Source organism: Lygodium microphyllum, chromosome 12 (genome assembly GCF_053477565.2).
Source record: "Lygodium microphyllum isolate KBCC chromosome 12, Lygodium_microphyllum_v1.1.10, whole genome shotgun sequence".
Lineage (NCBI taxonomy): Eukaryota > Viridiplantae > Streptophyta > Polypodiopsida > Schizaeales > Lygodiaceae > Lygodium > Lygodium microphyllum.
Window position 1 is genome coordinate 44,985,974 of NC_141146.1, and position 25,623 is coordinate 45,011,596.

At 40.7% G+C, this 25,623-nt stretch overlaps 1 protein-coding gene across 1 annotated transcript; it reads left to right on the forward strand.

Moving 5' to 3' along the window:
- Positions 1 to 4,449: 4,449 nt before the first annotated feature.
- LOC148027702 (magnesium transporter, putative (DUF803)) lies at positions 4,450 to 16,165 on the forward strand. Its single transcript, XM_087689404.1, has 13 exons — positions 4,450 to 4,937; positions 7,362 to 7,449; positions 7,609 to 7,670; positions 7,773 to 7,858; positions 7,960 to 8,033; positions 8,143 to 8,245; positions 8,357 to 8,488; positions 8,574 to 8,673; positions 8,754 to 8,873; positions 8,952 to 9,042; positions 9,346 to 9,409; positions 9,519 to 9,630; positions 15,561 to 16,165. Exons 1-13 carry the CDS (start codon positions 4,845 to 4,847, stop codon positions 15,753 to 15,755), a joined length of 1,320 nt encoding a protein of 439 aa, XP_087545530.1. The 5' UTR covers positions 4,450 to 4,844; the 3' UTR covers positions 15,756 to 16,165.
- Positions 16,166 to 25,623: the final 9,458 nt, after the last annotated feature.

A 25,623-nucleotide genomic window follows, 5' to 3' on the forward strand; every position in this document is an offset into this window, starting at 1 on the left:
AACAAGGGGTTCATGCAAATGGAAGGAGTGGGTTCATGCAAAGCTTTGCCCTTGCATGCTCACGTAAACAAGGGGTTCACATGCGATAAAGAAACACCTCTACCTTAATCAAGAAGTTGTGCATGCTAAGACACATACTTAGTTTGACTATATCCTAAATTTTCATGTTTTCTATGGGATGGAATAGTGGAAGGAAAATGGAAATAGAACGCGTATATTACAATTTCCATTGTATTTTGGATTGTAATACAAAGCACTTCTTTTGCATCTTTGCTTTGACCTAGAAAGTCCATGCATTTCTTTGATTTGCATATAAACATCGATGGCATTTTCTGAACTTCCTCATCATAAAAGAAGTCTACAAGGACATGTAATAGCATACAAATTATGATCTTTACCTAAAAACTCACTACATTATGTCATTGACATCTTTAAATATCAATACAAAATTTTAATTTGAAAATTTACATGTTTTTGGCTTGATGCATTGAAAATTTGTCACAAAATAAAACCTTGTCCTCAACCAATGACCTAATTATTTGCTTTATCTACCTATTTTCTAGTAGAACCATGAAAATGCATTTAAAAATCCCAACTATGCTAAACCTTTTTGGTTTATAGTATGGCATTGAATGGGCCAATTCTATAATGTGAGTCCAAGTTTTCACTAACAAGTTCCTACACCATTTTGGTTTTGAGGGACAAAATAATACTAGTATGTGGATTCATATATTTGGTAAAGTTTATGCATGTTAGAGGCTCAAGTAAGTGGGTCTTCACATCCTCAAAATTCAAACCCTCCAATCAATTTGTGAGCCAAGAATTTAAACTCCTTCTCCAAGGGTTAGGCTAGAATGGATAAAGCTTGGTGGTATGAGTATGGCTTGCATGTATAAATGTTTATAATTATATATTAAGCATTTTTACATTCAATAGAAACATAATGTTTTTAATTACATAGAATAACATAAACATTTCTACATCTTTAGTGCATGATACAGAGGATAAAATTCGTGGACAAGAAAAGCAATCCCAACAATTTTCGGACATTTATACATATAACTATTTATTGAATATGTAATTATATAAACATTTATACCCAACGATAAACACAAGATTTCCACTAACCCAATTAATACAACAAGTTGCCCACTCTCAAGTAGCAACATGTATATAATTATAGATTGAATGTGTAATTACATAAATATTAAAAACATATAAATGTATATTTTATATTTAATATAATCAATATAAATATACTAAATGTACAAGAGAGAGAGAGAGAGAGAGAGAGTGTGTGTGTGTGTGTGTTCTTTAGGAAAAAATGAAATTAGAAAAATAAATGAAATAAAGGAAGGAAGCAAAGGGGGGGGGGGGGGGGAGAGAGGGGCAAAAGAGAATAAGATAGAGAAAGAAATGGAAATGAGAGAAAAATGAAAGACCAAATTGAGAGAAAAAATAGAAAATTTGAAAAAAAACTTAGAGAGAGGATAAGCATAGAGATAGAGAGAGGCAAAAAAAAAAGATAAAGAAAACAAAATGGTATAAATGAATATTTTAAAAATTGAGAAAGAAAAATGGAAATTTTGAGGAAAACATAGAGAGAGAGAGAGAGGGAGGGGCAAGAAAGAATAAGATAGAGAAGGAACACACCACACACACACACACACACACACAAAAGTGGAAAAAATTTGGTCAGTGGGAAGAAAAAAGTTTTGAGAGAGAAAAGAAGGGAAAGAAATTGAAGAGAGAGAGAGGGGGTTCTTTACTATAAAACAAAATTTGAAAAAGAAATGAGATAAAGGAAGGAAGGAAAGAGAGGGGGGAAGGAGAAAGTGGAAATTTTTAAAAATGAGAGAAAAATAGATCCATTGTGGTTTAGTGTTAAAATGCCATCACCTTGGTTTTACCAAGATTCATTGAGAGTCCACTATCTAATTCGTAAGAGTGCGTGCATCCAAATGTCTTTGTAGTCCATGCTGCAAATCAACTATCAATACAATATCATCTACATATAAGAGGAGAGGTATCCAAGTGCCAACTAGTGGAGCTTCTCTATCTCCTCCTTGGGATATGTAGTCAACCATCCCCATCAATACATAGGCTGAATAATGTTAGAGAAAGGGGGCATACCTGCTTCACCCCAATGGTGGAGTGAATAGGAGCTAAAAGGACCTTGGGTGTCTGTAATCTCTCAACAGGCCTCTCATATAGTCCCAGGATCCCCTGATTGAGCTCCTTAGGCACTCCAATAGCATGTAGTACGTGTATCAATCTATCTCTCAACACCGTGCCAAAGGCTTTATGGAAATCCACAAAGCAACAATAGATCCGTTGGTCATGAGTCCTGCCCTCCTCAATGATCAAATTGAGTGTGAGGATGTGATCAAATGTAGAAAAGCCTTTCCTAAAGCTAGCCTATCCTTGTGCTTTGAGCCCCCACCTCTCCACCTATCTACTCAACTCTTGCTCAAGAATGGAAGCACACAACTTAGCTAATGTGTCTCCAACCGTAATAGTGCAATAGTTACTACTTATTGGGCATAGTTGGATCTCATGACTTGAGGATAGGTACAATGGTGTTTCTACTCTCAATAGCCTCATGGACCCTACTCTCAATTAGAAGGTGGTGATGTCTAGGCAAGGCACTAGTGGATCGAGGAGAGGAGGTTGACCTACTACTATGTAGAGACTTGTTGCATACTACTCCCATGTATTGAGGGATGTGATGGATGTTGATAGATAATGCTCTCTAAAAAGCCACCAAGCCTCCCTAGGATTCTGACTTGAGAACAATTGGTAAAAGTCTTTCTCCAATTAGGCTAATAATGCTTTCTTCTTTTGTCGTAAGAGCTTCTTTTGCCATATGAGGTGGCTAATGGCTAATTGTGCTTGCTTGTGTGTAGTGGTGGATGCCAATGCTACCTCTCTCTATAGGTGAGCTCTAGTCTCATGACACTAATAATCATATTAGCTATTTGAAGTATCACCCTAAAAGAGACATTTTGTGTAAGCTTGGAATGTGGAAAGGATGCCCTTGATGCTATGTGTAGAAGCCTCACTACACTACTGGTTGAGCTCTTGTAGTGGAATGTTGATTCTACATCCTGTAATAGTCTAATAAGCTCCCCACCCCCCCCCCCCCCCCAATAGATATCCTTTATCTCAATAGAGGAGAAGTACCTCACATGTCGATGGGCTGTATGTTGGGTTTGCACATCACGAAATTGGAGATGCATAACGAAAGATAGATAAGTATTATATATTGCTACCCTGAAGAGATGTGGTGGCATTGAGAGATCTTGAATATAGGGTATAAGGATTGGTGGAGCAAATAGATAGTCTATCATGCTAGTGCCATGCCGTTGAGGATAACATGTGAAGGAGCCTAATAAGGAGTATCTAGCTAGGCCATTTAGGATGGCTAGTCCATGTGTTATGCCCATCTCCATAAGATATCTCCCATACTCTGTGACTTCTCCCATGTCATGGTCCTCTCCATTTGTAACTTCACCACATCATGCTCTTGTAATGCAAATAATTTAGAGAGAGAGAGAGAGACGAAGGAGCTATTCTCATAGGGGGTTTTAAAAGATTTTTTTTAAAGATCTAAACCCCCCAAGGTCATATTGGGAGGGGGGGGGGGGTTTCTCCAAAGGAAACCCTTTCCCATTTTTGGGAGAAGGCTTCAAGCTCTTTGGAGCAAGGGTTTTCAAAAACTCTCCTTGTGTCCTCAAATTGCTTTTGAAAATGTGAAACTCTCTAAATACTTGGTTCATATTAGAAATCCATTTGTGAACAACTTCGAAGAAAAGAGAGAGAGAGAGAGAGAGAGAGAGAGAGTTCTTTGGGAAAAAATAAAATAAAAAAAGAAATGAAATAGACAAAGGAAAGAGAGACAGAGAGAGAGAAGGAAAAGAAGAAAATAGAAAATGTTAATAAAATTTAGAGAGAGATAAAAAGAATATTTGAGAAAAAAACATAGAGAGAGAGAAAAATAATTTAGAGACAAGGCAAAAGACCATAAGATCAAGAAAAAAAAACACAAAAAAGAAAGTGGAACAAAATTTGAGAGAGGAAAATGGAAAATATGAGAAAAAACTTAGACGGAGGAGTAAAAAAGAATAGTATAGAGAAAACACACACACATAATTCGAAGGGGGAGAGAGAAAAGGATAAAATTTGTGGGAAGAGAGAGAAAGAGTGGTGTGTATGTGGGACGCGAACCACACCGGCAACACGGCTTTCCTCACGTAAGAGAGGAACGCTATTACGAAATGACGCAACGTTCTACGCAAAGAACGCTAGGTATTTATTATTAATAATGCTAACGCCACCTTTCCCGTAATATTATGTACACCCCGCCTAAGCCTATAAACGTTATATAGCGCTGCAGCTGCTTTACGCTCCTTAAAAAATTCCCCACAAATGTCTTGTGAATAGAACAAGTTTGTGTAGACGAGAGGAATATGCACGATAGAACCACAACACACACGTTCCATCCGGGTGGAAAGGAAACACTAACAAACAACGAGAAGACTACCACAGCGAGCGAGCGAGAGAGAGAGAGAGCAGAGAGTTGCTCGTACATTCTTTTCTCTGCCGTTCCCCTTCCTCCATCCTTACTTGCTGACCTTTCCCGTGCACTTGTCACCGTCCTCCTTCCTCCGTCTGCTTCCACCTCTCCCTGTGCATGTCTTTTCTTCGTTCCGTAGCTCCTTTCTCCGATTTGCCGGATCTGAGCGATCGACGAAGGCCTTTTTTTCTCCCTCCCTGCCTCCCTCCCTCCGTCCCTCCCTCCCTCTCTCTCTTGGCAAGTAGTGGCACGTAATAGGTGAAAGACCATGAGGGAATGGATCACAGGTGCCGCCATCAACATGCTTGGCAGCATTGGCATCAATTTTGGCACTAATTTGCTCAAGCTCGGCCACAATCAGGTGATCCTTGCAATGCCGTCCAATGAGATTTAAACTATGCCGAAACGGACAAATCTAGATCTCAATCATATGTCTGTATGTGCTCGAGTTTGTATTTGGTGAGAGATTCAGATTGAAACAGAAGAAAAAGCAAAGCTACAACATACCGTTCTACCTCTGTTTTTCCTTACACACAGACGTGCCCCTTGTGTTTTCGTTCTTCGCATCAGAAAAATGCAGGTGGTCGATGATAATGTAGCAAAACCTGCTTGTCTTTCACATTTGCGCTTGGTGGAACCATTCCATGGGCATACAGGAAAACATCTTGAATCTTTAAGTGGAATAATAGTTTTGGAGCATAGACTTTTTTTAAATCATTGCTCAACAATCGGATTCAAAGCCTGATGTGATATATGTGACAATGCTCTAAGTTACGCGATCATGCTCTACTGCGAAGCCACTAGATCCAATGTTCAGAAATTTGCAATCATTTTAGAAAACATTCTTCAAACTGCTTTGTTGCTGCATGCGACAAGGCTCTAAGATACTGATTGCGTTCTACTGCCAAGCCACGAGATCCAAGATTTAATAACAATCAGTCATTGTAGTTAGAATTATGCCAGGATTTCTCAGTCGAACCAAAGATAATTAAGTTGACTCCTATTAACAGTTACTGTTGAGTCTCTCTAACAAAATACTATGGTATATTGTACGGGATCGCACTTGTATATACTATACCTAAGCCCAAACTTTGCTAGATACCTGATCCCATATGGCATTTTTGAAGTCGATTACTTTTGGGATCCCATTTGATCCCCAAGATCATTATCAGAATTCATCCATAGGTTAGCAGACAAACGTATAGTGTTCTCAAACACCAGTACATTTCAGCGCATAGATGTGTCCAACATACTCCATCGGCAAAAAATCAAAATAGAAAGAAGATTATATGTGTTCTAACCTTCAGTACATGGATGGTGATATCACTTTCGTATGGCATCAATTTGAGCTAATTGTTCATGGCCAGTTTATTTAACAAGCTCGTCATTGTGAATGTCAGAATGCAAAAAGGCGCAGTGAGCTGAACACAAATCACAGAGAGTGTGCACCAGAAGATTACTGTGACTCTGAGTGAGCTGAAATGATGCTACATGGTTCCAATCCCACCTTGGCATAATGATACATCTTAGCTGATGTATCTGCCAGTAGATTTGGCTACTTCGTTGGTTCTGGCACATTTGTGGGAGCTCTTGACTCAAAGAAGAGAGTCTATTGGATTGAATTTCCAAAGATCTTTGTCAGCAATCCTTTTTTTGTATTTCACGTTTGCTTCATTGAGTTAGCTTGGCACTTATTAACTAGTCAAGATATCTTATGGGTCTGCTTTGCTCGTCTTCTCTAGGGAAGGCTACATTGCTATGGCCACCTTTTCGCTCAAAGGGTATTGTTACCAGCCTAGTCCTATGCCATAGTGTTTCTTAATGTTTTGGTACCCTTGTTTTCAGATTTTCAGTTCCAGATAAGGCGGCATTTTTGCAGTCCCCAGCTGGGGTGCCATGGCAGCTGATCTTCTAGCCATGTGTTTTGAAGTGGATCAGTCCTAGATACCTTGTATCGGGTCTGCCCTCTGCAGGCAGTTTTATTTAAGTTTCCCTCTCCAGATCGGGCAGGTAGTCGTTTGCTCCAGCCCTAGTCTTGAGCTCTTGCAACTTTCTGTTATCCTCTGAGTAATGCAATCAGGCACTATCAAATAAGAAAAGGCATTGCTGGTCTGACATTGAGATTGATGGTAGGTTGATGGTTTTGGCTCCGATGCAGCAGGTTTGCAACCGTTCAGGGGCTGGAAACAGCTAGCAACTGAGAAAGGAGAGTGCCACATAAATCTTAAAACTGAGGTTCTCATTGTGAGGGGTTCTGTAAAGTGAAAACAGAAACTAAACAACTGAGAGGGTGTAAAATGCCAAAAGTAACCTACCAGCATGATAAACGACTGAGTACAATTGCCTAAAATCTGGAAAAGTGGGTTTCTGACCTTCATTGGCTTCCACAACTTTACTTTCCCTTGAGGAAGAAAAATCTATTTGTCTGTTTCAGTCGTTTTCCAATATAGGCTCAATAAATGGAGAATTATGCTATCAGTCGTATAACAATTGCAAGCTCCTTTTAATGGAATGTTAGGGTTAGCTCTTAAAGGCTTCAATAGGAGCAAGCATTCCACATTCATGGGTTAAAATAAAAGCATAACATGTTTTCAACCATCTGTTCAAGCTGGTCTCATCTATTGACTGAACATTGGCAATCACAGTCAGCCTTCATGGCAATGTTTTGTGATCACTTGTTCAAATTGGTCATATCTAATATGGCTAGTCCCTTAGTGTCACATATCTTTGCATGTGTGGCATATGTTTCACTTTGTGGTGTTGAAAGAGGCCATGGATAATGCAGAGGGAAAGGTTGGCGCTTGCAGAAGCTGCAGCTGGTGTAAAGGCTGTTTCCCAACTACCTATAATCTACTTCCAGTCATGGTGGCTAGGTAATGCTGCAGCTGTAATATTCTTTTAATGGAAATACTGTTACAATATGCTATGACATACCAAGTTCAATGTGCAGGCTATAGAATGGTGGAGCTTAATCAAAATTTAATTGAAAATGCAAAAATATTAGTCTATGGCTAACCAAGTTCAATCTGCAGGCATAATAATATTTGTACTTGGGAACATTCTAAACTTCATCTCCTTTGGATATGCGGCTCAGGTGCTTCGGCAGGATTCATTGAAATAAATTCTATACTTGTATCCAATTATGCACACAAAAAATTATTTTTGGCTGCCTTAACAGGACTTCATTTGTTTATAGTCACTCCTTGCAGCACTCGGATCAATACAGTTTGTTTCTAATGTTGGATTTGCGTATTTTGTCCTCAAGGAAAAGGTGACTGGTAGGTAAGGAAGAGTGCATAACAAGTTCTTGATTAACTTTTTTTTCTCTGCTAGATGTGTCTGTCTGATGCAATTTATCATTTTACTGACATTGGCAATTGCAGGAAAATTATTGCCACTCTCTTCATTGTAGCTGGAAATATTTTCCTTGTTGGTTTTGGGAATCATCAATCTAAGGGTACAAATTGACTATTGCTTCCCAATTTGTAGATAGGAAAAGTATTGCAAACTTCTTTCCCCTGTGAATGTTTTATTTTGGAGTTCTGATGTTTTCTGAACCGAAGCAGTATATACGCAGGAGGAGCTGCTTGCAAATTATGGAAACCATGTCTACCTCATTTACTGTGTCTGCTTGATCATACTCGTGACAGTAAACCACATGGCTTACAAGTACTATATTGATTAATGTTTATTGCTTCAAAAAATTCTAGTAGCACTTTTTGCTGCAGGCATCTGTGCCTTACGCAGTACTTTGATTTTTTTAAAAATTGGAATAAAAAGGCGTGGGCGGATGATCATGCCAACCGGTGTCGAGCAATCTGTCAGTAGTTATTGGCCTACTTTACTTCCATTTTCATATGCCATGGTTTCTGGTATTATTGGTTCCCACTCTGTCCTCTTCGCCAAATCCTTGTAAGAACAAATCTTCCCTTGAATGCCATCCTGGTTTTTGAAAGTCTCATGTTTCTTAGAAGTCTTATAATTAAGTTTTTGTCAGGTCTATCCTTTTACGGCAGACAATGAGTGGTGACAATGAGCTGGATGGATGGTTCACTTATGTAGTTCTTGTCATGTTTTTATGTACTGCGTCCTTCTGGGTAAGTATGAAATGACCATTTTGTGATTAAGGTTTACCTGAATCATATGACTAGTCTTTTAACTTCAGTTGCATGTGCAGGTGGCAAGGCTGAATGATGGATTGGCAATGTTCGATGCCATTCTTATAATTCCCATGTTTCAAATAGTCTGGACATTCTTCTCCATTTTCACTGGTTTTGTGTATTTCGCAGAATACCAGGTGCTTGTGTACTTTCCAGAGAAGAATTTTACTTGAATGCTTGGAAGGACCCATGACATTATGTCCTCTTCATGATAGGTTTTTGACAGTTTCAGAACATCAGTATTTGCACTTGGTATATTGACTCTCTTTCTGGGAATTTTAATGCTTGCCCCTGATGTTTCTGAAGGTAATATATATTCTCCATGTTACCACTTCAGTTTACTCCCAAAATATTTAGTCATTGCTCAAGTAGCTTGACTTATTTGGAGGATATTTTGCATCTTAAATCATGTTTCCCAATCATGAAATTATGCTCTCCTGACATATTAAGTGTTGCTCTTATTCCCAGAATTCAAGCATTTTATGACACAGTTTGGTTCTTACAAAAATGTATTTTTGAGCACATTAGTCAAGCTTTTTAGTCAGTAGTAGTTCTCAGCTATTTCTTTCTTGTGTGGAATTCTTTCTTTTTAAACTTTTGGGCATACAGGCCCTAAAGCAGCCTCTTGGATGGATTCTGAAGAGACTATGGCACTTGTCAAAGTGCAAGATCAGTAAGCTTTTATCATTTTTCTATGGGAATGGGATACTGTTTATCATTTCCTTGATGTCATAACAGTTGTATCCATGCACGTGTAAATGGTCTGCAATTGATGTCTTCAGATCACAAACACAGATGACAGAACAACAGGATAGCTCAAAGAAATCTTCTTCCTTGCAGCATTATCTGCAAATGGCAGCAGTAGTTGCAGCAGCAGTCGTGACAAAAGCTAAGGTATGCTCTTGTATTATGCATTCAATTGAAATCCCATTACAATGCCTGTTGTTTGTTGATTTAGGGGGGTGAAGCCAGCCACCTAGCTTCTGTTAGCCTGCCTATGCTAGTCTTGTCAGTCTGTCATCTCCTGGTTGTGAGCTCTTGTCAGAGTTTGGCAGAGACATAGAAGCTCTGGCAGTTTAGATGCATTTTCTTTATTGTAGGCTTCTTGTGTGCATTCCTAGGCTAGTTTCTGCTTTCCACTCTGTCTACACCTGTCGAACAGTGTGATTGTCATCTAGGATTTTTCTGAGGTCTCCCCTATTTTTCTGGCATTTTTCTCTTCAGTGACCAGCATTTAATGGTGGTCAGCCAGCATTTATGGCCCTATAGGAGTAGGTTGGCCAGTTTTTTGGTGATTTTGCTATTTATACCTGCACCCCCCCACTTGGCAGACATTCACACACTCTTCAGTCTTCAGTCTTCCATTTGTAGGTGCACATTTTGACACTTTGACTCTCCATACTTGGTGTTGCCATCATCATCAGCTTGATTTGGTGCCCTCACAAACGCTTTGGGCTGCGTGTAGGCACTAATCAGTCCATCTCCGTTGTATCAACATTCTTCTTTAGTTAGTGTAGTATTCTTCCTTCATCTTTTGCTTCCTTGTTCTCTCTCTCTCTCTCTCTCTCTCTCTCTCTCTCTCTCTCTCTCTCTGTGCTTCTCTCTATGTGTGTTTCTCGCACACTCTCACATGGTATTGTTGCCTAAGTGAGGATACAGTTTGGAGATTTTTGGTAGAAGAGCAAGTTTTCATTGTGGATGAGCAGCCCAAGTTTTCAAAACGCAATTTTCAGCCTATGTTTGCTGCGTTTACAGCTTGTACAGGTGTTCCACTGCTTGTTTTATCTTCTTGATAGTCAAGTGATAGGCTACAACATCCAAGACCCAATGATAGCATCCAAGTATTGGGTGACCCCTATTTTTTGTGTTTTGTAGCAAATGCAAATTTGCGGTTTGAAGGCGGTAGCTTTTTGGTACAGGTGATAGCTTTTTGGCTTAGGTGACAACCTCCTGGTGCAGGCAACAACCTTTCTTTGACAAACACAGCTTTTTGGGTGATTGCAAGATCGAAGATGTCTTACTAGTTCACGTGCTTTGATGACTGAAAGGAGCTTCTTTCCAGACACTCTTTTGAACAGAGACGCAATTATCGCGATTATAGTCGGCGAGAGGAATCCCCGTCAGCACATGTCTCCCTTCTATTCATCTATCACAAAAGGCTCCATCCTTAGTGAAGATGCTGTCCTTGACACCCTCAGTGCAGATGTTTGTCTTACCTTCATTACCAAAGAAGACAAACTCGATGGTTTAAACTATTCATTGTGGTCGTGTAAGATGGAGTGCATACTCGATACCTTCAATCTTTGGGCTCTTGTTTCAGATTCCATTCCCCGTCCTAAGGAGGATCTAGTAGATGGAACTTCTAAGGATTAAGCAACCTGGTGGGATCGGTTCATTTCTGGAGCTTAATCCTTTCTCTTTATGAGTTTGCAGGATTCTGTCCTTGTGTATGTTTGTAGTTTGAAAACCGCGGCAGAAGTATGGAAGAAGCTTGCGTCTTTGTGTTAGTACGAGACATTTTCCCACAAGATTTCCCTTGAGAAGAAGTTACAAATGCTCAGTCAGGATGATTCCTCCTCTATGAAGAAGCACATCATGAAGATGGAGGACATGAGAGGTGAGCTTGCCTCTTGGTCGGATGATATCCTTTGAAGAGGAGTCTTCTAGGGTTGATTAATCGTTAGATGGGGAGCTTTTTTGAGATGAGGATTTACCTTCCCTTGGTGAATGGGAGTTTCTACCACAGACAGGTGCATTACATGTACTGGAGGCTACTCAATCTCCCTCGTAGCAGGATGAGTCTATATAGATTTCTCACTGGTACCGACAACTCATGCAGGATTTCAATGTTTCTTACTTTTTTACTTTTCCTATAGGTCCACCCAAACTAGCTCGCTTACAGGCTCAATCAAATGGTTCATTTTGTGTGAACTATGCTCTTATGTCACAGATTCTGCATAATATCAGTGAGCCTACTACAGTTGAGGAGGCTCTTGCATAGGATATTTAGAGTTAGGCCATGTAGGAGGAGCTCGATTCTATTGAGTGTAATCAAACTTGGGAGTTGGTTCCGCATCCCTCGAAGCGAAAGGTGATAAGTGTGAAGTGGGTCTATAAGATCAAGTACCTTGCAGATGGTTCCTTGGACAAGCACAAAGCTAGGCTCGTAGCCCAGGGTTTTACTCAAAGGGAAGGTTTGGACTATTTTGAGACTTTTGCACCCACAATTCGAATGCCTATTATTTAGATTATCTTGCCTCTTGCAACCCAATGCCATTGATCTATTTATTAGATGGACACATCTGCCTTTTTGAATGGTGTCCTTCAAGAAGAGATTTATGTTTCATAGCCTCTATGTTTACTTGTGTAGGGGAAGAAGGACCATGTCTACGGATTGTGGAAGGCTCTTTATGGCCTAAAGCAAGCTCCTCGTGCTTGGTACCAAAGGATTGATCTCTTCTTTATACATGCTAGCTTCCATCAATCAGCTTATGACCATAACTTATACTTTAAGATTGAGGATGACAAGTGTGTTTTGCTCATCTTGTATGTGGATGATCTTATCATTACAGGGAGCTTTGCTCAGGAGGTTGATCATACTTTGGAGATTTTGCGATAGGAATTTGACACGACGAATCTTGGGATCCTACATTTTTTTCTTGGCTTGGAGATCTATGATGGCACAGGACATTTTTATTTTGCAGTACAGGTACATTACCAAACTTCTCTGGAATTTTGATATGGCTGATTGTTGTCCAAGCTTTTGGTAGTTGGAGCTTTCCTTCCAGATGCCACCTATTCTAGTGTCAGAGTGAAGTAGTGTGGAAGCGTATGACCAAGACAGAGAGTGAACAGAGAGAGAAGAGAGAGAGAAAGAGACAATAGAACATAGAAAATCTGCAATGAAGAATGCTGTATAAGGAAGCAGATATGCACACGAGTGTAGAGTATATGTTTGTATATGTCTCCATCTCGAAGATCTCACTCTTTGTGAACCTCAAGAGCAGTCTCCATGACCAGCAGTCTAGAAACATGAGATCAGAACTGTGTAAGTGTGTGCTGAGAATAGGCAATAAATAGCTTGAGAAAAAATGGAGAAAATATGCTATCGCCTACATTTAATGTAGCCGGCTGTCATAACAGTCATGCGATTATATATCTGGTTAAGCTCGAGTCATATCTTCTGGGCCACCGTTAAATGCTCTATATGAGAGATCACAGCTGTAGTGCATGAGAGAACTAAAAACCAGCAGATGCGAGCATTTAATTTGTCCCAATGTGCCTGATCCTTTGCCAACTCCAACTTATCACTTGAAGAGAGTCTGGACTTGTCTTGCAAAGAAGGACAATGGATAGCCTCCATAACAAGCTCTGCCAAATCATAGGACTCCAAGATGGCAAGTATCATAACCCGCTAGATGCAGTAGTTTTGGCCATCGAGCTTTTGATATGATGGAAGAGCTGGTAACACAAGCACCTTCCAGTGATCACCTGAAACTTTGTCTCGGCCTTAGAAGACATCTTCACCTATAATGCTTGCACTAAACACAAAAAGCAGCCCCCTCTGATTGTGTGAATGTAGCTTGCTAGGGCTCTTCGCCGCTCTTCCCATTCCTTCACTTGCCGAAGGCGATGAAAAGGTAAAATCTACACTTGGAAGGTCCAAAACACAGCCTTCTTCCTTCTCAACCACCTTTCTCGCACGCCCGTGCTCGCCCTAGCCTTGTTCTAATGCGCAGCCCTCTTGCTCGCCCTTGAACGTTGAAAATGCAGCCTTGTGTCGCATTGAAATCTCCCCCTTGGTTAGTCCTTCAATGCTCTAATACCATGTTAGAGTAAAGCAGTGTGGAAGCGTATGACCAAGATAGAGAGTGAACAAAGAGCGAAGAGAGAGAGAAAGAGACAATGGAACATATCAAATTTGCAATGAAGAATGCTATATAAGGAAGTAGATATGTACATGGGTGCAGAGTGTATATTTGTGTATGTCTCCATCTCAAAGATCTCACACTCTTATGAATCCCTAGGGCAGTCTCCATGATCAGCAATTTGGAAACCTGAGATCAGAATTGTGTGTGTGCTGACAACAGGCAATAAATAGCTTGCGAAAAAATGGAGAAAATATGCTGTTGGCTGCATTCAATGCAAGCAATTGTACTGTTCAACTGTACTTCTAGACTGCCACATGCCTTGCGCTGACTGCCGCCTACTGACGTCACTTGTATGGCCAGATTGCCATGGGCAAGTGCAGAAAACTGCTCACAAATTGCTTGTCCAAGGAATGCCAATCTCAAACATATAGGTGTCTTGTTAGCTCCCTCATTCGGCTTATTCACACTTGGCCGGATATTTCTTTTGTTGTGGCATTGTTGTCTTCTTTCATGAAGACTCCCACTCAAGAACATTGGAGAGCGGCCTTGTGCGTTCTTTGTTATTTATAGGGGACTCCATCCTACGGGATCATGTATGGAGAGGGGGGGACCTAGTGATTCGGACTGGATTGGTGATGTGGATTCGCGCTGGTCTAGTACACGTTACACCTTCTCCCTTGGATCAGAAGCTATCTTGTGGAGTAGCAAGAAGTACCCTGTTGTGGCTCTTTCTTCTACAGAGGCAGAGTATCGTGTATTATGTTCTACAACTATGGAGGCAGTTTAACTTCGTCGCATGTTGGCAAAGATTGGCTTTCCTCAGCTTGGACCCAGGGAGCTGCATGTCAACAACCAGAGTGCTTAAGCTTTGGCAAAGAACCATGTGTTTCATGCTCACACGAAGCACATTGAGGTTCAATATCACTATGTTTGAGAGCAAATCGTGGATTCCAAGTTAGCAGTGGCCTATTGTCCCACGGAGGACAATGCAATTGATCTCTTCGCAAAGCCTTTGGCCTAGATTTCTATGCTTCATCACATGAGGTTGTTGGGTCTTTAGATACTCCCAAGGTCTAAGAGGGGGTGTTAGCTTGCCTATGTTAGTCTTGTTAGTTTGTCATCCCTTGGTTGTGTGCTATTGTTAGAGTTTGACGGAGACATAGGAGCTATGACAGTTTAGGTGCGTTTTCTTTATTTGTCGGCTTCCTGTGTGTACTCCTAGGCTAGTTTCTACTTTCCACCAGTTTGCCTACACCCACTGGACATTGTCATTGTCATTTGGGATTTTTTAGGGGTCTCCCCTATTTTTATGGCATTTTTCTCTTTAGTGACCGGCATTTAATGTGGGTCAGCCAGCATTTATGGCCCTTGTAGGAGCAAGTTGGCTAGTTTTTTGGTGATTTGGCTATTTATAGCTGCATCTCCACTTGGCAGACATAGACACACTCTTTAGTCTTCAGTCTTCCGTTTGTAGATGTACACTCTGACACTTTGGCTCTCCATGCTTGGTGCTCCCATCATCATTAGCTTGATCTAGTGCCCTTACTGATGATTATGTCTTTGCAATCTCATAATAATAACACATCATTAACGCTAGGATTTTATGCTAATAATGTTAACTAGGTAAAATTTCCATGCAGGGACTGATCAGTCCATCTCCATTGTATTAGCATTCTTCTTCAGTCAGTGCAGTATTCTTCCTATGTCTTCTACTTTCTCCTCTCTCTCTCTGTACTTCTTTGTGTTCGTGTTTCTCTTCCGTTGCACACTCTTATAGCTTCTAGATTTTCCTGATGCATTTAAATATTGGTTGAAAAAACTAGAACAATGTGATATTCGTAGGTTTCTGGGAAACATCTTAGTTTTTCATTATCTTGAATGGGGGCATGCGATCTTTATTTATATTGCATTTCAGGAAGTCTTAACAATAGGTGTACCATACTTTTCATGCAGGCTGCCTGCAGGTTATCCTGTGGTTTGGTTGAGAGCAGAACCCATGTCACATCAGTTTTTGCAATGCCTATGTTAGCATCATCTCGCATGACTTGGAGGAATCCTATGGCAAAGAGCCATTCTTCCGTGGCTTCGTTCACCATGCTGGAAATGGAACATCTGGAATCAAGTGAACATGTGGATGATGCCAGTTGATTGCATGTGCATCCTATTTTGAGGAGTGCAGTCATTTCTTGGGCCAAGGCGATGTTGGGCAACTAAGGTGGCCCATCGAATAGATTCATACCTGCCTTATACCTTGACAAGATAAAGGTATAATGAGCTTTATTTCTTCATTGATTTTAGAAGCTCAAAATAAAGCCTCTCTTAGATTGTGGAGAGGGGTTCTTCAGACATTCCGGACGTTGAGGAAGAAGTGTCTTGAGGAGGTGAGCACCTCCCAAGAAGTTTTCCATTGTTTGAACAGATGTAGGCTGTTATTACAGCCAGTTTATACTCCCAGCTCCATTCAATATCTTATATTGCGCATGTAACTGATGGCCTTGAAGGCTTGTAAAATTCGACAATTTGTTGTAACTTTCGTTCAGTGCCTAGTCATTCTTGAGTGTATACATCTAAATGCTTTATGTTTGATCTTACATGTGACTAATATCCACACTCCAGGCTATGCAAAACGATGAAGAGTGCAAATCTGTGTTTCTATAGTCGAAGCTTTTGAAGGCATCGAATACTCATGCTAATCTCATTAAAGCAAGACGACAAATTTGTTACCTGTGAAGTTCCTCAGAGGTTTTCAAATGCACAAATGTCATCACACAGGGTGAAACTTGTATGGAAGTAGTGATGATGAAAGGTTCCCAGCAGTAAGCTGCCATAAAGACGCAAAGACTGAGATCACTGAGATTATAGACAATCAGAAGTCTCCTGATTTCTCTACAGAAGCTGCTGAAGTTGTGTCAATGGAACAGGGAACCTTTGCTGATATTGGAAGAGGCATCAGATTCGTTGAGACTCTTTTGAAGACGCATTGTTATATGAGAGAAAATCACCACAAGAGAGATGTTGGTAGTGCTAACTCTGGAGTGCCATCGGGGGGAGGATAAGGGTGTGTGGGGCTCGTCACTGACTGTAGGTGGCGGCTGAGGAGGGGTCGCTGGAGGATGAAGAGAGAGCAGGATCTGGTGGTGGGGGGAAAGGTGGGTAGAGTGTCAGGGGTCTGATCTATTGTGCGGTGGGCTGTTTGGGGCTTTTCTTGCCGGGGCGTCTTCCAAATGGCAGATTCTGGGGTAAGTTAGGCGAATTATCTTACATTCCGGATGCTTTTTATTTGAGAATTCGAGTTCTTGGGGCCCGGGGGGACGGGGGCGGGCCGCGGCAGGCATCTTGACACTTGTACTTTGGCTTGACAGAGTCAACAGGTGTGAGAATCAGCTTTATTGATGTTCTCCGTTCCTGCCACCTGGTTCTTACATGGCCTCTTCATGTTCGTCAGAAGGCATTGAGGAAATTGTAGCCCTTTAGTATAACAAACACTAGGCGCTCCGTGCACTAGGTCTCCCTAGTGCTTCACACCGGTGTTCTCCGTGTGCTTCTCACCAATGAGAGAGAGAGAGAGAGAGAGAGAGAGAGAGAGAGAGAGAGTGTATGTGACCATGAATGAGTGAGAAATTAAATATCAATCAACACACAACTCTAGACATTGTAATCAATCAACATAATATCGTGGAGTACCAAATTAAATTTCACCATCAATCAAAACTTTTGTGGACAAACTAAATTCTATGAAATGGTGACATTTGTATGTGTGTCTCTTACTCAAGATCACGACCTTTTGGCCCATCGTATTGATCCTAATTCAAAATTTAAGGGTGCATTGAGGTATAGTGTCCTTAAAATTGGCATTTAAATACTAGCCCTTACAAAGAGCAAGGTTTGATGGAGCATATCTCTTGCTTTGCCATGGGCACACACAGCTTGTTTTATACTTTTGCACTAATAGTCTACATACTTTTGCTAGATGGTGGTTTGGGTGAGCTAATGCACTACAATGTTCACAACACTTAACACTTTACATAAAATGGCAATAGGTCAATTCCATAATGAACACCATAGAATGGATTACATTTAGAATGTGAAGGATGCCCTACACTTTGATGAATTGGGGGTGCAATTTGTCATAATTAAGTCAAAGGAATGAAGGCACTTAAACGGATTTTAGGAGTTTTTCTTTCTTTTTTCTTATTTCTTTTTGCAAATTAATCTTAGAACACATTTAAGAAACCCTAAAATGTTACTGTACACACATTGGTGTATAAACACTTACCTTAGTCGTGTAAAATTTGGATGTATGTAATATGTTAAATTATAGGCTTTACTTTTGCCATTTGCATATAATTCACACAATCATATAAAGGATACTAAATAAATACCTTACATGCTTATATCTAACATGATTATGTTAAGTGTGATGTGGTTTCTATCACACGTGTGCATGCATATCATGAATACTAAAAGAAAAAGAAATCTATGTGCATCTTATGATTGTCAAGTTGTGACCTTAAAAATTGGTGATGTGACTTGCATTTAAATAATTTGTAGTGCACTCACATTCATATGCATATAAGAGTTTCTCTTTGTTCAATTGCCTAAATAAAGGATAAATATAGATAATTATAGCAAATCTTGAGATTGTATATTGCTATATAACATAACTAATTTTTTAAATGCAAAACAATAGTTTGAAGATCTTATTCACCCTATGAATGTATCACATCTAGTGTGCATCACTCACACACACACACGACATTGGTAATATATAAACCATGATAATAGATGTAAGACTCAATTGGTCAAACGAATTATCTACTCTTACCTATCTATCTCATAACCAATAATCTCTCAAAAATACTAAAACACCAATATTAGATCTTAAAAGATTTGGATGCTCAAATCAATTTTCTAATTCTCCATATTTAACACACAACCAAAACCCTTTCTAAAATGCAACTAATACATGATAATTTAGATTTGACAATTTGAGAGGTCAATCAAAGGTCTAAATAGAAGACATTGTGGAGCCTTTGCAAATCAAAACACATGCATTAAACTTGGCCATAGATTTTTAGTTATGTATTGAGTTTTTGGCATACCATATGCTCTCAAGTTGCCAAGAAATGTGACAATCATTGGCCACATGTTGAACTCATATTCTGCAACCTTGATCATTGGAAGTAGTACAATGGTTCCTCATGAAGCACATTCAACACAGTTGAAAATCAATGTATTAGGAGACTACATCCCAAATAGAGTCCATGAAGTACATGTTCAATGCATAGCTAAAAATCAATACATTCTAGAAGACTACATCCCAAGTAGAGTTCTTGTCAAGACCTTGTTGAGCTCCTTGATCAATGTTTTCTATTGGATGCTACACTCTACTACCCAAAGCAAACCTCATGATTATTTGATAGAGTACCTATAATACTCAAAAAATTATGAGCATGTTATTACTCATTAATCAAAATATTTCACACATTATGAAAATAGAGTGAATTTCATGTTTCATGTTGTTAATTTTGTTAGGCTTATGAATTCCATACATTAACATTCATCTAGTTTGTCGATGGATTTACTAATACAAAACATTTTCAAAATACAAATCTACGTTTTGTGGACAAATCTTATGGAGAATGTGTTTGCAAGACAATGTGAAATTGTACACACACACACAAGATAACAACTCTCCTTACTCTTTTAATTTGCATTCCTTAGAGTTCCTTGCTCTAATAAACTTGAATCCACATCTTAACCATCATTTTCACAAAACTTTGCCTCACTTTCTTCCCTTCGGATAAGTCAGAGGAAAAACAAAGAATCTTACCACATACCCTTTGATCTAACTCTCATCTTTAGTTTGTAGAGGCCTCTAGGACCTCATGTAACACATTAACAATACACTGTGCATGCACATATGAGAGAGAGACACACACACACACACACACACAGAGAGAGAGAGAGAGAGAGAGAGAGAGAGAGAGAGAGAGAGAGAGAGAGAGAGAGAGAGAGAGAGAGAGAGAGAGAGAGAGAGAGAGAGAGAGAGAGAGAGAGAGGAAACAATTATATACTATATAGAACTACCTAAAGCTTAATGAGTATAAACTTTTGAAGTAAAAGAAGAGTAAATTTTTGAATTAAGTTTTACATTTCAACTTCCGAAGTTAACTTCATAGTGTTTTAGTGTTGGTCAATAGATACCTTTGATACTTAAACAATTGTAAGTTTGTGCATGCTCATTAATCAAAACTTCATGGGACATGCTTAAACTTCTTGAAATTGGATTGACATGCTTAAACTTAAGATTTTTATTTTTCGTAGGACAAAAAAACACAATCAAGTGTGAAAAATACATAAACTCTCATGATAATTTCCTCCAATTTGAGCTAAGCCCATCTTGACTCTCTAAAATTTTTGCAAACATTTATTAGTACTTGAAAATGTGACTCCAAATTGGATCACAAATCTGTGGATTGAGTCTTTGCCTTCTACCACAAACTAACTCAATCTCACCCACTAAATGCCAAGTTACTAGGCAATGGAGGCCCAATATGCATAGCACACAATTGTAGATCATGGATATGGCACTATGTAAGGGGGCTCAACCTTCCCTTTGAGCTTCTTTAAGACATTTGGCAATAGCTATTGAGGACATTTGGCAAGAGGTGGACGATGATGAGATGCAACAAGCTAGTGCAAGTTGACACTCTTGGAGAAGGCATGCTACTTCACCTCACTAATGCTATGCATGGGAGGAAGGTGCTTGAGGGGGTCGTTAGCTAGGAGGCTACTAATAAGATCCAAGGTTGGCCATGGAGATCACCGAAGCAACAATGGCCGTCATATTATTATTTGGCAATGCTAATCATGATCAACATCATTCGAGAATAGCAAGGGATTGGTAATCACGTTCATTAGGGTGGCCTTCTTGTTGAAGCCCTTGAAGGGATTGTGTTGTAGAGGAGTTCAAAGAGGAAGATGCTGAATGTGACCATCATTGATGATAATATTTGAGCCAAGTTACTCGTGTGTGACCATGAAAGACATAAGCATATGATGGTGGGCTTGACGATAGGATCCAACCGATTGCACTTTTTGACATCATGCAAGGCATCAGTAGGGTGTTATGTATGATGAATGCACTTGGCATGACCTTAGAAGCAACTTTCTAGTTTTGTAGCTTTGTGTTGTAGTCAGGTTGTAGTGACCATGGTTGTTTGTGAAGGCCGTCTGCTATGGGGGAGGGGGAGCAAGTGCAGGAATGCCATTAGGAGGATTAAGGTTGAGGCGCATGTTGTTAGAGGCAAGTCGCTAGTGCTATGGGCCAAGGCTATTGATGTCCCAACATGGCAATCATGGGATGGAGGGGGCGTATAAAAGGAAAAGCAAAAGGAGAAGTATCAGCTACTCTCATGATAATTTACTCCAATTTACGGTAAGTCCATCTTGTCTCTCTAAAATTTTAGCAAACATTGATTAGGACTTGAAAACGTGACCTAGAGCACAAATCCTTGTAATGAGTCTTTACCTTTTAACACAAACAAACTCGATCTTACCCACTAAATTGTTGGGGTCAAAGGCACTTGGGCTTGCCCGTGTACACTGACCGCCCTATTCTTTATTCATATATATGAGATAGTGCAATAAGGCTATCATATCATTCTTGACAGCGCCTACATTGTGTGTGCTCTTTTCTCCCGCATCTTTCTCTTCTCCTTCTCCATTGCCATTGCATCCCCTTCAACTGGTATCAGAGCCTTGGATCAAAGCTTGATCGTGGAGCTTGGCCTGGCATTACTTCAGCTTGGATTGAAGACCTAGAGCTTGGAGCTTCAATACCAGCCATGGCTTTTTTCCCCCGAGGTAAGATTTCATCTCCCGCCTCTCCTTGGCTCTCATAGGCTCTTTGCAAGTGTTCCTTGGCTTCATTGGGCACCTTGTATGCCCCCATTTGCGCCCTTATCCTCAGCATAACCAGTAGGCCCCATAGTAGTAGCTCACTTTTTTTTTTGCATTTGTTTTAAAATCTAGCTATAAAATCCCATTTTTTCTTATATCTCAAGCATCTGGAACTCGATTTAGGTAAGGTAAGATTCTAACTTGGGATTTTGGCACAGAACGGATGCAATGGCGATGTCAAATCTGCCAAATTCTAATCAGAGAATGTTCTGCAATAGATTTGGGTTGATTTACAACAAGAAAATGTCATGCTCTTAGCTTATGTGATGCTCCTAAGGCTTGGTATTTGATGCCCAGATGCTTTGGGGATGTTTGCCCAATGTTTTGAGATGCTTTGGAACTTGGTTTGAGCTTCCATAGCTTGATTTATGCAGGGATTTATTGGTGTACATTGTTTGGGAAGCAAGGTTTTATCAAGGACGGCTTATGCATAATGCTCTTTGTTGACATTCCGATGTCCTATTGGATGTATTGAGATGCTTGGTCATCATGGTTTATGCCCAAGTATGCTATTTGAGATCCATTGAGCCTTGATTTGGATGCAGACACTTTGTTGTTTGTTGGGATTTGTGCTACCTTGGTTGATAGGTTATTTTACCTCTAGTTTGGTTATTCCTATGGTCTATGGGTGCCCCTGACTACTCGGGATGATATGCTGATGCATTTGGATGATGGCACTTTGATGTTTATGCTCCCGGATGCTTCTTGAGCAAAGAGTAGAGCTCAATTCTTGGTTCACTGCCATTTTCTTTGTAGTCGGCATTTCACTTGACAAGGTTTATGCCCCGTGCTACCCATTATGGCATTGATGTCTGATGTGGATGCTTTTGGGTTCGGCTACAGTATGGTAGATGTTTGGGCTTGAATCAACTTGCATTTGAGAATTGGTTGCTCCATTGTCTAGGCAGTTGGTTATTGAGGTTTCATTGCTCATTGATGCTTGGTTCTTTGTGGGTTACTCCTTGATCAGTGGACTTCTTGACAATGCTTGGGTTTAGCAGTTATGGCTTTGTTGCTTCTTTGTTGCCTAACTTCTATGCTAGTCGGGTCACTTTTGCCCATACAAGTCAGAGAGCAATTTCTTGATACTTACCCGGCTATGCACTTTGTCTATTGTCATGTACTTTACAAAGCCACTTATTTGGATGTTGTTGTACAGATACTTGGGCTTTTTCTGGAGCTTGACTCTTGCAGGATTTTTTGCCTCTTGCATGCGGTCTTGGCTTGACTTGGCTTTTCCCAGATGGCATTATGTATTACAGAGCTATGCTTATGCGCATGGTTATGGGCTGATTTTATGGCTGAAATCCGTATGCTCTTATGATAGATGTCTTTTTCTTTATGCTATTGTGGTTCTCTATGTCATGCAATTACCTATGAGGTTTGTTCATGTGGGAGCTTCTTCATCTTTGCTTAATACCTCTATGTTCCCTTTTTCGTTGTGGATGGACGAGTCCTTGCAGCAACATGCTTCTACCACTAATGTACTTGCAGATGTCTTGGATAGCCCTATTGATGAGGCTTCAAATTCTTCGTCTTCTTCTTCTTCTACAGATGTATGCTTCCATTGTGGGAAGCTTGGGCATGTTAAAAGAAAATGTTTCAGATGAATTAGAGAGCAGCAGAGACAGAGACAAACTTGACATGAGCAGAGAGTCAGAGATACAGGAGATGCAGCGGGTGTTACCATTGCTACTAGTGGTGAGGTACATGTTGTTACCCATGATGATGCAGTTGAGCATATACTCCTGTCATCTAGTCTCCCTACAACTTTCTTGCTCAATGATACGGCCCACACCTCTGATTAGCTATTGGACTCTATGGCATCTTGTCATGCATCGTACTTTATGGCCTTTGTGGATCATGCTACCCACTGTATTTGGGCTTTTCCCTTGGTGAGGATGCCGTGGTTATGCTTGACAGGTTTATGGATTCTGCTGGTTGCAGGCTTAGGTGCTTGCAAATGGATTATGAGAGTCATGCTATCTCTCCTAGTTTTCAGTCCTATTGTTAGCAGTTTGGCATTGATTTCCTATGCCCACAGTATTACGGGATTGCTTATGGTATGTGCTTGACTCTACATGCAAAGGTTGCTTCTATGCTTACCAGAACTAGGTTATCTTATGGCTTTTGGGCTAAGGCCCTTATGACGATAGTCTACTTGCTTAATAGGACGCCCTGTCTGACTTTGGATGGTATTATACCACTCAAGGCATGGAGTGGCATGAGACCCTCCTATGATTACTTCAGGATGTTTGGCAGGCATTTGTATGTATGCCAGATATGCCTATGTCACACAGATGTATCCTCCTTGGTTATGGAGATGGTGACTTTCAAGCTTACAGGTTATGGGATTTGGATGCCCAATAGGTTATACGCAGCCGCATGCTATCTTTTATGAGACATAGACATCTCTCAAGCCTCTTGATGCGCATTCAGTGCACTTTATGGTTGATGCTACAGCCGTATGTCAGTCTTCCACTTCGTTGAGGCCGCATACTATCTTGAGACCCCATCTGACATGCGTCTAGGAGGCTGGCCCTTCTTCTATGATTGACTTTGGAGAGTCTATGTGCTCTCAGCTGTCTCCTATGCGCCATGTTGATGCTATGTGCTACTCTAATGCTTATGCATTACAACCTTGCACTCATGAGTTGTGCTTGCTTCATGAGAAGCATTCTTGGATTGCTCCACTGTATGGAGTTGAGGGATCGCTTATCTCTTGGATGTCAAGGACTTGGGGATGCTCGACTCTTCTTTCACAGAGGTTCTCACTTATTGCACAGCCCGCTTTTCGATTGGGTGTTGGGTGAGATGTCACGATTCCTCACCTTGTCTCTTTTTCTTTTTTCTTTGTTTTTTCACTCCTTGGCACATTAGCCTTTTAGTGGGAGGTTGTTGGGGGAAAAGGCCCTTAGGCCTGCCCATGTACACTAACCACCCATATTCTTTATTCATATATATGAGCTAGTGCAATAAGGCTGTCATATCATTCTTGACAGCATCTAATTGTGTGTGCTCTTCTCTCCCACATCTTCCTCTTCTCCTTCTCCACTGCCATTGCATCCTGTGGGAGCTTTCGCTCAACTGCCAAGATCCTCGGACCGCTTATTCTTTCAAGCGTTTCAAGCGAGCTCTAATGGCTATCTCTCACCTAGCTGACGCGCCGTCGATCCTACGAGTGTAGTGAGCTTACCTTGATGCTCGATCGAGTACCCTCCACTCTCTTGCACTCCGGTAGCTCCACGATCCTAGATGCTAGCGCAAGCATCCTTAAGCCTCCTCCATCTCCAAGCTCCATCCTCCATAGCCGCACGTGCAAGAGAAGAGAAGGGAAGAGAAGAGAAAAAGAGGAGAGGAGATGGTGAAGAGCTTCACCCTCTTGATCCCTCACCCTCACACACACTCACTCCCTCACACTCTCACACTCCCTCTCTCAAAAGCACACACAAGCAAGAAGGAGAGAAGAAGAGAAGAAGAAGAGGACTCCTTTTGCCACACACCAAAGAATAAGCTTCTCATTCATTTTTCCACTTTATATACAAAACCCTAAATCCCTTTCGGGCGGTCATCCTCTTTTTCCCTTTTACATGGCCGGCCGTAGCCTAGGCCCTCTTTCCCATTTCCCACCATTCTAAATTACCCTATTCCCACTAATGCGTACACTTTGCACAGGAGCGAACCTGGCACTCTTTTACACAGATTTGGGGGCGCTCCCATATTTTAATGGTGCGCCTTTTCCTCTTTTATTGCCGTGGCCCAACATCGAAGCCTCTTGAGGGTCGTGTCCGAATATTTGAATTTTTCAGGGATTGGTTGCCAGTTAAGGCACCTTTTTTGCTCTTTTTCCTTCTTCCCAGTTTCCGCTCCTCTGTGCTACGGTAACGTGGTCGGAAACACAGTAACATTACCCCCCTCCTAGTCAAGTGCCAGTCTCATGGCACTGCAGTGGAACAAGGGGGCACGTTAGGTCGGCTGGTAGGCAGAACCGGTAGGTGGGTGGTTAGGGATGGTGACTCGGAGCAAGTCTGGCGTATGGTAAGCTCCATGG